Raw genomic sequence first — 10,528 nt, 5'->3', positions numbered from 1 at the left:
ACATGCATTTGTTCCCAAAAGAAAATTTATTTATGTCCTGTCAGACACACAATTTGGGCTTTGTATTGTCTTCTAAACCTTTCAGAATACCTGGTGTTACCTTACCTTGGACCTTACACACAAGAACAGGAAGGAATTACTTGTTGAGTGCACCTTATGGCCGAGACACAGATCTACTTCTCAGGAAAAAGGGACTCAAACCACAGCAGCTGAAAACAGGCTGGAAACAGGCTATGAAGTGGGATTTGCCTGCTCAGATGGAGGAAAAGGACCTCAGTGCTCACATTGGGGAAGCTGAACTAGAGACGGAGAGCAGCTCCCATGATGGTGTCCCTTGTGAAATGCACTTGTGAAATGGTCACACACAGTGCCACATCAAATTGTAAGCTAGCAGAGAACCAGCAGAAGGGCTCAAGCTCTGCCCCAGAAGGCCAGGGAGAGCTTTCAAGTAACAGTTTATTGGTGAACCATGAAAGCAGAGGTGGGTCTCTGGAAAAAGCACTATACTTTTGCTCTGCCTAAGGGGTTCAGAGGCGACATTATAGAGATCTCGAAGTGGAAAGATGGGTGGGGGCAGCTATTAGTGGAACAGAAGATGTAAGAGAGAAACTGAGACAGAAGTGAAATGAATCTGAACACAACGTGCTGGAACAAGGATGGAGAGGGTGGGCTCCAGAACGGGCATGCTGCCTGACTGAAGAGCAAGGCAGATGCTCTTGGCAGATAACCTTATGTTTGGATGTTATGGTATTGCTAAGCAGGTGGAGGGGATGGGAAGAAGGTTACCAACATGGGAGCTGACAAATGGGATGTCATCATTTCCCATATGGGTAACTATCTTCAGTCTGTCCTTTCTATCCGACTAAAGCTTGGGATATCTCAGCAGAAAGGATACCACTCTGGCAGAGATGAGGATTCCACATTAGGTCTTCACAGAGTTAAAAATTGCAGGCTCTGGGGCAGATGTGGGTGACAGAAAACAAGTAGAAACAGCGATTTCAGGAAAATCCAGTTATTAAATCTGAACTTAAAAGGCTGACTTTTACAAGTCAGATGGCAGGAATCTCTGACAGCTGATATCAGGGCAGCCCAAGGGCTTCCCAGAACCAGCTTGTCCACTTCTTGGTCTCAAAGTGACCCTGGGAGCCCTGGGGGAAGACAGAATCTGAAAATGAAACAACACGCACATTTCTCAGCTGCTTTTATCACTTTATTCGTATTTCTTGAGCAAATCCTTTAGCAGCTAAGCAAATATCTGAAACTCTCTTATTATGTATATGCTGCATACGTATATAAATAGAACCATTCAAAAATAAATAACAAGGAATTCTGCAAATATTTTCCCATTGAATATGCAAAAGGAACATTTTCCTCCCAGTAAACCAACTTTGAAAGTCTTCCACTAAAACCCTATAAAACCCAATGATAGTCATAAATTAACAGTAGATTAATTCAAAGGAGAACTTATCCCCCCTCTGCATACCTTCTAATCCATATCTCCAAGAGGTCATTTTAATTATCACACTGTCACAGCTATTCATTACTCTGCTCTAGGAGACAGAGAGCCAGCACTATGCCTTTTGGATACCTTGGAATTCATCATACGAGGGCGTTTTATTCTCCCTAAAATGCTCACAGTTTAACCCCCTCACCTTGAAAAACTGACAACATCACATTTGCTCGGTATTTTAAACCATTCTCCTTCCAGTGGGGTATCTTGTTTTAGCCAAGTTACCCTTTTCAGAGACAAACAAACTAACTAATGGACTAAAGAAAGCTCAGCAAGCAGCTGACTAATGCACAGAAACAATCAGCTCAAGTTTTGTCAGATCCTGAGTAGTTTGCACTTTTTCAGAGGCATGCAAAGCCCTTTTTTTTTTTTCTCCCAAATTGTACCTGCTCACTCATTCTGATTGCAGTCATGCTAATCAGATTGGAAACCATGTGCCAGTGGTCCTAAGAGGGCTGTCTGGGTGGTGCAATAGGACTACAGAAGAGTGTGTGATGTCCTAAGACACAGAATGCAGACCTTGACCCTGCTTGCTTTGTGTTAGCTTGTATGGCAGAGGCCCCAAAGGACCTTATGCAGAGCTCCCTTACACCCAAAATAACACTGGGACAGATACAGTATTCAAAGACAGATGAGCATATGAGGAACTACTAGTTTCCTGGCTACATAAACACAACTCAGGTTGCTTTCTGGTAGTTCTTTGTAGGATCATAGATTGGTTTAGTGTTGGTAACGCTCAGGTTCCGCAGCCAGTTCTCCACTGCTGAAGATACAGGGAATATTTTCACTAGGGGCAGTAAATTTAAATAGCCTGGAAGGTCCATTGCCTATAATTTCCAGTTTTTCTCATATATCTTCATTTTTGCCCAGGATGCTTTCTTCTCTATCCAGCTCATCATGACTACCCAGCTGAGTCTGACCCTGTTTCTAGATTGCAAGGGTCATGTCCTGGCTTAGAGAAGAGGAGCAACCAACCTCACTTCCTTTACTACAGAGTGTCTTGGACTGCTACTTCTTTGGGACCACCTGACACCAAGGGGAGCTCATTCATTCTTGTTTCACATATCTCCCTTTAACCTCGTTCTGGTTCATCCTTCCCCTTTCTATCCACTGGGTCTCAGCACCTTCTCTTTCAGCGCTACCCCTCGCTGACACTGCCGCAGTCATATATCTTTTGGAAGCCCACTCTTCCCAGGTTCCTACTAGCTACTGCTGGAGGAACATGGTTTCTGCCTGTTAGACAGGGCTTGCAGCGAATTTTGTGCTGCACCTGACAGGTGACACCACTAGCATTTCTCATACGACCACTTTCCTCAAATGATCTGATAGAAGAGCAAAAGCCTAACCATGCAGCAGATGATAAACGGCACACTGAGGAGCACCTGCCTGACTCCCAGAAGCTATTTACCAGGCTCTCATAATGCAAGCTAACTGGGCTAGCACATGCAATTGGCATAAAAGCTTCTGAGCCTGACACTAAATGGGGAGACATCACATAGTGAAGCAGGGGAGCCAGGACTCCCTCATTTGCTCATTGTATGGATTACCCCTTAAAAGAGAGGGAGAGAGAGGGGCCGGTGGAAGAAGAGGAGGCTTTCTCATTTTAACAAATAGCTTTTCAGCCACTGCAAATGATTTCTCTAGATCTATTGGGTCACTCTTTTTTTTTTTCTTTCTTTCTTTTTTTCCCAGAAATGAGAGCTAAAAAAAAAAGAAAAAGAAAAAGGCTTGAAATTGATTTACCGTCTATAAATAAAAAAGAATCAATGGTAAAATTTCTAGCTAATTTCTCTCTCCTTCGTTTCCCTCTGGACTATTTGTTATCTTAGAAATACTTATCTGGGAAAAAAAAAAAAGAGAAATATCAGCAGTTCCAGCTCCAGCTGCACTCTTCCACCTCACCACACAAACCAGCCCTCCTCTCTCTTTTCTCCTCTCATCGTGCAGGGAGAGATTGGTCCTTCAGGTGTGCCTGGCTTCTCTTCCCTGGCTTGCTGTCAGCATGGCTGGTCCCCTGGCTCTTCTGGGTGGTGCATTTAAAGGCTGGCAGCTTTTCCTTCCTGCCAAAAGAAGAGAGAGAGGACAGGTGTTATGAATGCTGTGGTGTTCCTACAGCAGATAAGCAAACCCTGGGTGGCTGAGCTCTGAGGAGATGCACGTGCAGTCTCACAGGGAAGCATCTGCAAGGGAGGCTTTGGCTGCTCAAGAGAAATTAGAGATGGTTAAGAGAAATTAGAGCTGGTGCCCTGCTCCTCTGGTCAGAGAAGGGTTAGTCCTTCCAGAAGACACTCTGCACTATCTCTGAACTCTCCAAGAGAAAGCCCTGTTTCCCTTCAGGCCAATGCACTTACGGCTGTTTTCTCCTCATCGCACTTCTGAAACATTTCACATCATTTCTCCCCATTATCAGCAATCATGTCACAGTGAATATTTCCTTCTGGGGTAGATACTGCTTCCAGGACAGCTGGTTCCCAGGTCTGCTCACCTCTTCATTGCCCCTGCTATGAAGAAGGCTCACAGCCATGGCCAAACTCTGCCCATGTGGCTGGGGAGCACCCATCACGTGGCATGTGATGCCAGCACTTCCATTAACTCCAAATATTTAATTATAATGTAAAACTTTACTTGTCACTGTTGTTTGTGGCCTGACCCTTTCAGCACCCTTTGGGCTGCAGACCTCGCAAAGCAGTTGGGGTTCAATTGCTGATCTCTGATGAGGAGAAATATAAAGCCCTCTTTCAGAGATGCCCCAGGAGTTGTAAGCTCATCACAGCCTGGCATGGCTGCACCAGCCTTGTAGCTTCCCACAGCCTGTCCTGTATAGCAGAGCTGCTTCATGTGGTTCTGCTCTCACTGTGTGCTTCCCAGGCAAAGTGCTGCCGGGTGTGTGTTTACAGTGTGCATTCTGGATGTTTGCTGCTTTAAGGAAAAGTAAATCTCTAGCCTTTATTATCTGTTAATTTTTTTTTAACATTTCTGTTCTGTTTACTTACACAGCCTCTTTGCTTAAAGGCCTTAATTAAACCCTCCCAATTCACAGCCCACCACTTCCACCACCCTCAGGCTCCTGACAGTTGTGTGTCACAGCATGACAGGCACAAACAGCCTCAGCCTGTCTGTCTGCTCATCTAGCTGCTGGGCAGAGCCAAACCTAGGAATCAATCCTCACATCTTTGTACCCTGAGATATAGCTATGATGGGAGGCTGAACGTGAAGGTCCACAGGTCCTACAGCAATGTACCCCGCTGTGCTGGTGCTGTGCTGGAGCAGGAATCTTTGCCTTAGGACACCATGACAGAGTCATGGAATCACAGAACATCCTGAGTTGGTAGGAGTCCATAAGACCTATTGAGTCCAACTCCTGGCTGAGGGAGCTTCACTGCCTCATCTCTCCCCTCCCCATTGCCATCACAACTGCCACCAGTTCAGCATCTACTGCGTCTCCACAGTTCAACCAACCTATGAATTTTGAAGAGAAAAACACAGAGACAAAAATAAATAAATTAGGACCCTGTGAGGGAGACCTGAGAGGCACACAGAAGTGAGAACAAGTGCTTTCTCTGGTTCTGTGTATAATTACATTGACAAGTTCCTAGACAATGCTGGATACCCAAACACAGCAGCAGCTGTGGACCAAACAGAGAATCACACAAAACATAGGGAGGCATGTCAGTCAAGCCATCCCTGCCCTTGGGCTGCCCCTGTTACTGCTGACAGCCTGCCCATGCCCAGCACTGAACAGGCAAGGCTTACCCCAGCAGAGGCAACCTCCTTCCCAGAAAGGCAAACTGGTCTGTCTGCTCTTTGCAGGAGAAGAAAGCAACATAAGAAACATGCGAAGAGGATTTTTGCATCTGCATAACAGCTGAAAAGCAAACTCGGGTTAACCAATAGCACTTACAGTGGGATTTTTATTCACTGCCCTTTTTTAGCAGCTATCCAAGCATAAGTTGAGCTGAAGAACCACAAATATCAAGCACTCAGTTCACACCAGATTCTTGTGAGAAAGTGATTTGTGGCCATACAGCCAATTGATAGACAGTTGTGATCAAATCACAGCCCTGCTGCGTGCTCATCGCACATACAACAGTTAATCTTGCAGCCATGCAAACTGTTTGCAAATCTCAGAGGCATAGCAATTACAATACCAAATTTATACCGCATCTCCCAGTCAACTAATTGTACATCCAAAAAATCACCACTTGAATAATCTGAATACATTCACCTTTGGTGCTAAAAAAAAAACCTTCAGTACATGCGTGATCTCAACATAATTTTGAGTTACGGAACCCATGGGAAAAAATGCCAGCCTCTGATTTCAACAGCAAAATTGCTTCTTTCTATATACAGGAGGAGCATAGTTCACATGGAGGTCTGGCATCTTGGTGCTTCCAGAGAGGCTTTTTTTCATGTTCTACAAAATGGAGACATTGCTTGCTTTAGCTCGGCCCATAGTTAGCAATTCAAGCCCTGTATACATCTGCAACAAATGTACTGCACATGTTCACCTCTAAAACAATTTCACTGGTATTTTTAATTGTTAGGAAATCTTAAGGATCTCAAAATGAATTATCAGACCTCCAGACCAGGCTGATGTTTTAGATGAGCTGTGGTTTACACACCACTGTCCTAAAGCAGCGCAGGTGAGCTCACAGCCTGTAAGCACACGTGTGCTCTTGTGGCATTTTGGGCTCTTTCACACATGCTTCTCTTGACATTTGTTTCCAATTGGTGAAGCACGTTGAGGTGGGGAGTGATAGATGTTAGTGACTTTGCAGCTGGCATACTGAGAGGGCCAAAGCACAGAAGAGAATTCTGTATTTAAACTGCAAAGGGAGGAGAAAATAAGGTTATTAAAGCCACGTGAGTAGGATCGAAAATGAATCATCAAGGCTGAAAAATGACTAACCTCTGATCCCTGAAACCATGAAATCTGGTTGCTGTCATGTGTCTGCTGATCTAATTTTTACACTCTCCCCTCCATTCAAAGGAGGTGTGTTTCCATTGCAGATGGGCTGCCATTGCAGCCAAACAATCAACGCCTGATTACTTCAAATGCTTCACTCTCAGGGATCCACAATTAGCCAGGCCCACATTTGACACTGCAAGGGGAGCACAGTATTTTCTGAGAATGTCTGACAAGTTTCAAATGTAAAAAACACAAATTAAATGACCCAGCAGATAATGACGGTCAGTGCCCTGGCAGTTAGATAACGTTCGTGCTGCAAAGCAAGGCAATTAGAAGCTATAAAAACAAATTTACAGTGTTAGAGCAAAGGTCAGAAATCCTTAGCCATTACCAAAGGCTTGAATTTTTATTTTATTTATTTATTTATTTATTTATTTTTGTATGTGGTCACCAGTGTCCATTTCCAGAAAGCAAGAACAAACTCATGTACGTAGGTGACCACTCCCCTACACCTTTTACAGCAGATTATGATTTCTGGGCCTTGCAAATCCCACTATCTCAGTGAATGGAGAATAATATCAGAACTACCTGGAGATCTCATCAAGTCCTTACCGTGAGGCTATACCTTTCTGAATGCAGGAATCAGTCCAGTGGTGCCAAGGCACCATATTACAGCTGCAAAGTCCCTCTCAGGAGACTTTGCAGACGGCTCTCCCTTTGCCACTGAAGGTTTTGTCTTGTCCTCTGTCCTCCTATTTTCTAAAGAGAAGCAGCAGGAGAATAATATATTGCTAGCAAAAAATGATTGTCTCTTTGTGTCTTGAGTTTGTTCAAATTAGAAATACGATGTCAGGATTAACATGCTATATACACCAGACATTAACCAAGTCAGCTCATTCAATACAAAGCAACTCTCTATGCTTTCACAGTGGTGTGCTCTATCCTCCTCCTTAGAAATAGGAGGAGAGTCCACACAGAGGTGAAGCTGGAAAAAACACAGATGATTTAAATCTGCTTACCGAGCCCCAGCTTCTTCAGAGCAGCAAGCCTGGAGAAGGAAGGGAAAAGCAGGTGGGCGTCTCCAGGGGTATCTACATGAGGATGCCCGAGAGAGCTAATCCAAATACATTTAGGGTGTAAACCGTGAAGGTGATTAGTCAAACCACAGTAAGCTCCTATGTGGATATGCTCCTTCAGAGTTAAAGTAGCCATAATTCAATTCATTCATTTAGCTCATTTCCAAAAGTAAATTAAGGTAGAGTAAATTAAATTAAACCATCTGACAGCACCTTCATTTTGAAAGGGATTGTTAACATGGACCCAGCCTACTTCCTACAGTAATGCAGATTACTTTCCCCTGCTGTACAGGCATGCTGGCTACCTGGACCAGTCTTGAAGTGGTGTGTTTTTACACATTCTTTACATGGGGATTTCTGAAAGCAGGACCAGTGCTGAGGTGTATTTGACTGTTTGCACGTGCTTTAGAGTGCATGCCTAAATCCAGGCTGAAATATTTCTAGCCAACACTGGCCCCCAAGTGCTGGAGGAGGCAATAGTTGTAGTGGGGTGTTTTGGTGAGCGCTGCAAATCTCCCCAAACCCTGCAAAGGGATCCTCTTCATTGAACCCACTCAAATGTGTCACAGTTTAAAACCTGGAAAGCTTTCCTTAATGACAGCTACAAGTATCAAGAGTTGCATAAAACGTGTAGACATGCGTGGGAGTGAGCTGACATTATAATTATCAGTTGAGAAGGGGGAAAAAATAAAAACTATTTTTTGAGGCAAAACATATAATTTTCCTTTACGCCACAGTAGTGCTCCCATTTACAAACCTGGAAATCAGATTGAAGTTGTTTGACTCCTTAGTAGGTTTTTATTTTTATTTCCTTTTAAAGGTGCACTGGCCAATGTGGGAGGATAAAGCGGGGCTTTATTTACACACTCACATGAGCTTTGCACTGTTGGAACAGGAAGGGAAGTGGTAAGATGTCCTGCAGGCTTCCAAAGCATTTCTGTCCTAGCTGGTAGGATTGCGTATCACTACAGCCGCAACACAGGGAAGATTCTTAAATTCAGACTGGTGCAACCTGTCGTTACAAAAGTGAGACGGCTGTGGGGCACCCATTGGCCAGGTCCAGCAAAATGCCCAAGACAGGCTGCAGTCCTCTCTCTTAGCCAGGCTGGTGATGAAGGGTTCTGCAGCTGATTCTCTTTTTTCTTTCTTCGTTTCCTCCTTTCTCTACAAATGGTAAGTAAGTAGTTTTGCTGATCTTCCTCTGGAGCAACTCTGGAGGAAGGGGCTGTATCAGCACCATTCAAGAGCCATTGCCAGTACCCTGAGACTGAAGTGGGGTGATATGAGTAGCCCAGGGAGATGAGAAGCCTGTGTGCATCCTGTGTGGGCAAGGGAAATGGCCGGACCTCCTAGTGTTTAGGAGTACTTCAGATCACATATCATCTAGGGCACTGTTGCCCTGACAAAATTCATAATTCTTGCTAGGACATGCACTTTTTTTTTTCTTTTCTTTTTTTGTTTTTCCCTAAAGACTACTCTCCCACTGAAAAATGGTGGGGGGAAAAGATGACAAGACAGCATTTCAAGTTTGGGGGAAGTGAGCTGCGGTGACAGCAAACAGGGCCCCAAGAGAATGACAAGAAGCAGCCATCTACGTAAAGCAGACAGGTGGCTTCACTCCCAGCTCTCATTTCAGACATGGCCAGGTCAAAGAAAGTGCCAACAGATGCAGGTAAAACCTCAAAAATCCTGAAGGCAGATCTTCTGAAAGACAGCATGAGTGGACGGGAAGAACATCCAGATCCCACGGGACAGAAGGACTCCCGCACATGTGCCAGAAAGCAGCAAATCCCCAGGATGGCATCAGTCAGAGCCTGGAGGCCCACACAACCACTGAACATCTCTTTAGTGTCAGATGGGGCTGAGCATTTGAATGACTGAGTTGTCCTGGCAGAAGTGTCTCTTTAGCAGACTGTGCCCATACAGGAAAAGACATTCTCCATCTCCAACCATTGTGATGCAGACGATGGTTGCCATCACCTGAGGATGACGGGGCAGTCCCGTGGGCCAATCCATCTGGTTGGATACACAGCTGTGAACTTATACATCATCATTAAGGCTGCAAAGTCAAGCAGCAAGAGGAGGAATTACCAGAATAAAGGCTGTCAGAGCAATTTTAATTCAGCCTCCTGGCGGATATGCCTTCTGATGCAGTCTTTAATTACCTCATCACAGCCTACTTTTTCTTCAACAAGACTTCTGCTTCATTCAGGGCACAACAAACAAACGAACAAGCAATTAAAAAAGGGTCAGTCAATATTTTCTTGTCTTTTTTTTTGTTCAGTGTGTAACTCCAGGCATTACTTGCTGCATGCCATCAAGTTCCCTGCTCTTAGACAGAGCTATTCCTCTTCTCCTGGATTTCATGAGTATTGGTAAGTCAACAGAGAGCTTCCCACATAGGAATGGATTTCTTTTTCTACATCCCAATGAGCAGAGGGCCTGAGTTTTACCTGGTACAGAGATATTCTGCTGGCCAGCTGGGATTTTTCAGGGTACTTATGAGGTGTCTGTTCGAAGTCCAGCTCCTCTAACCTTTATCAGAGCCAAAAGCATTCAGCATTTCCATAATTTGGACCTCAGTGAACACAGAGAACCAGAAACATGGGACTAGCAGCTCTCAGAAAAACGAGTCAGCAGTTTGAGAGGCAATAGCAACTTTGCTGACGCTGCTGTGCTGAAGCACAGCTCTGCTGCACAGTCAATGAGCCAGGAGGGAAAGAACAGAGCAATGTTGGCATGGGCAAAGGCCTAAGGCAGCACAAGGTGACTTGCATTTGCAAATTTTTGCATGGCAAGGTTTCTGTTTTCTTTTTTTTTAACAGATGCACTATGCTTTTTCTTCATCACCTACAAAAATTTTGCCTTTTATACCAAAGATTTCAGTGGAGGCAGTTTTTTGCTCTCAACACAACCAGTGCTAACACTTACTTTGGCACAAGTAGAGAAGTGTGCTCAGGACAGAGACACAGCAAGAGAAAGAGCTGCTTGTGTCTCTGACAGCATCACAGGGAATCCCACTCAAATTCTTCC

At 44.5% G+C, this 10,528-nt stretch overlaps 1 protein-coding gene across 1 annotated transcript in view; it reads right to left on the bottom strand.

Annotated features, from left to right (window-relative positions):
- Positions 1-3,446: 3,446 nt before the first annotated feature.
- LOC306946966 (BEN domain-containing protein 5-like) overlaps positions 3,447-10,528 on the bottom strand; it is a gene marked incomplete at both ends in the record, with an annotated part of 850,824 nt that continues 843,742 nt past the window's right edge. The window contains one exon of the mRNA XM_079536119.1: positions 3,447-3,570. Within this exon, the coding sequence (XP_079392245.1) occupies positions 3,447-3,570 (124 nt within the window). The remainder of the gene's footprint in view (positions 3,571-10,528) is intronic.

The sequence above is a fragment of the Tetrao urogallus genome (genome assembly GCF_951394365.1).
Source record: "Tetrao urogallus genome assembly, chromosome: 5".
Classification (NCBI taxonomy): Eukaryota; Metazoa; Chordata; class Aves; order Galliformes; family Phasianidae; genus Tetrao; species Tetrao urogallus.
Note: the sequence above shows the minus strand (reverse complement) of the source record. Positions and strands in the feature narration are given on the sequence as shown.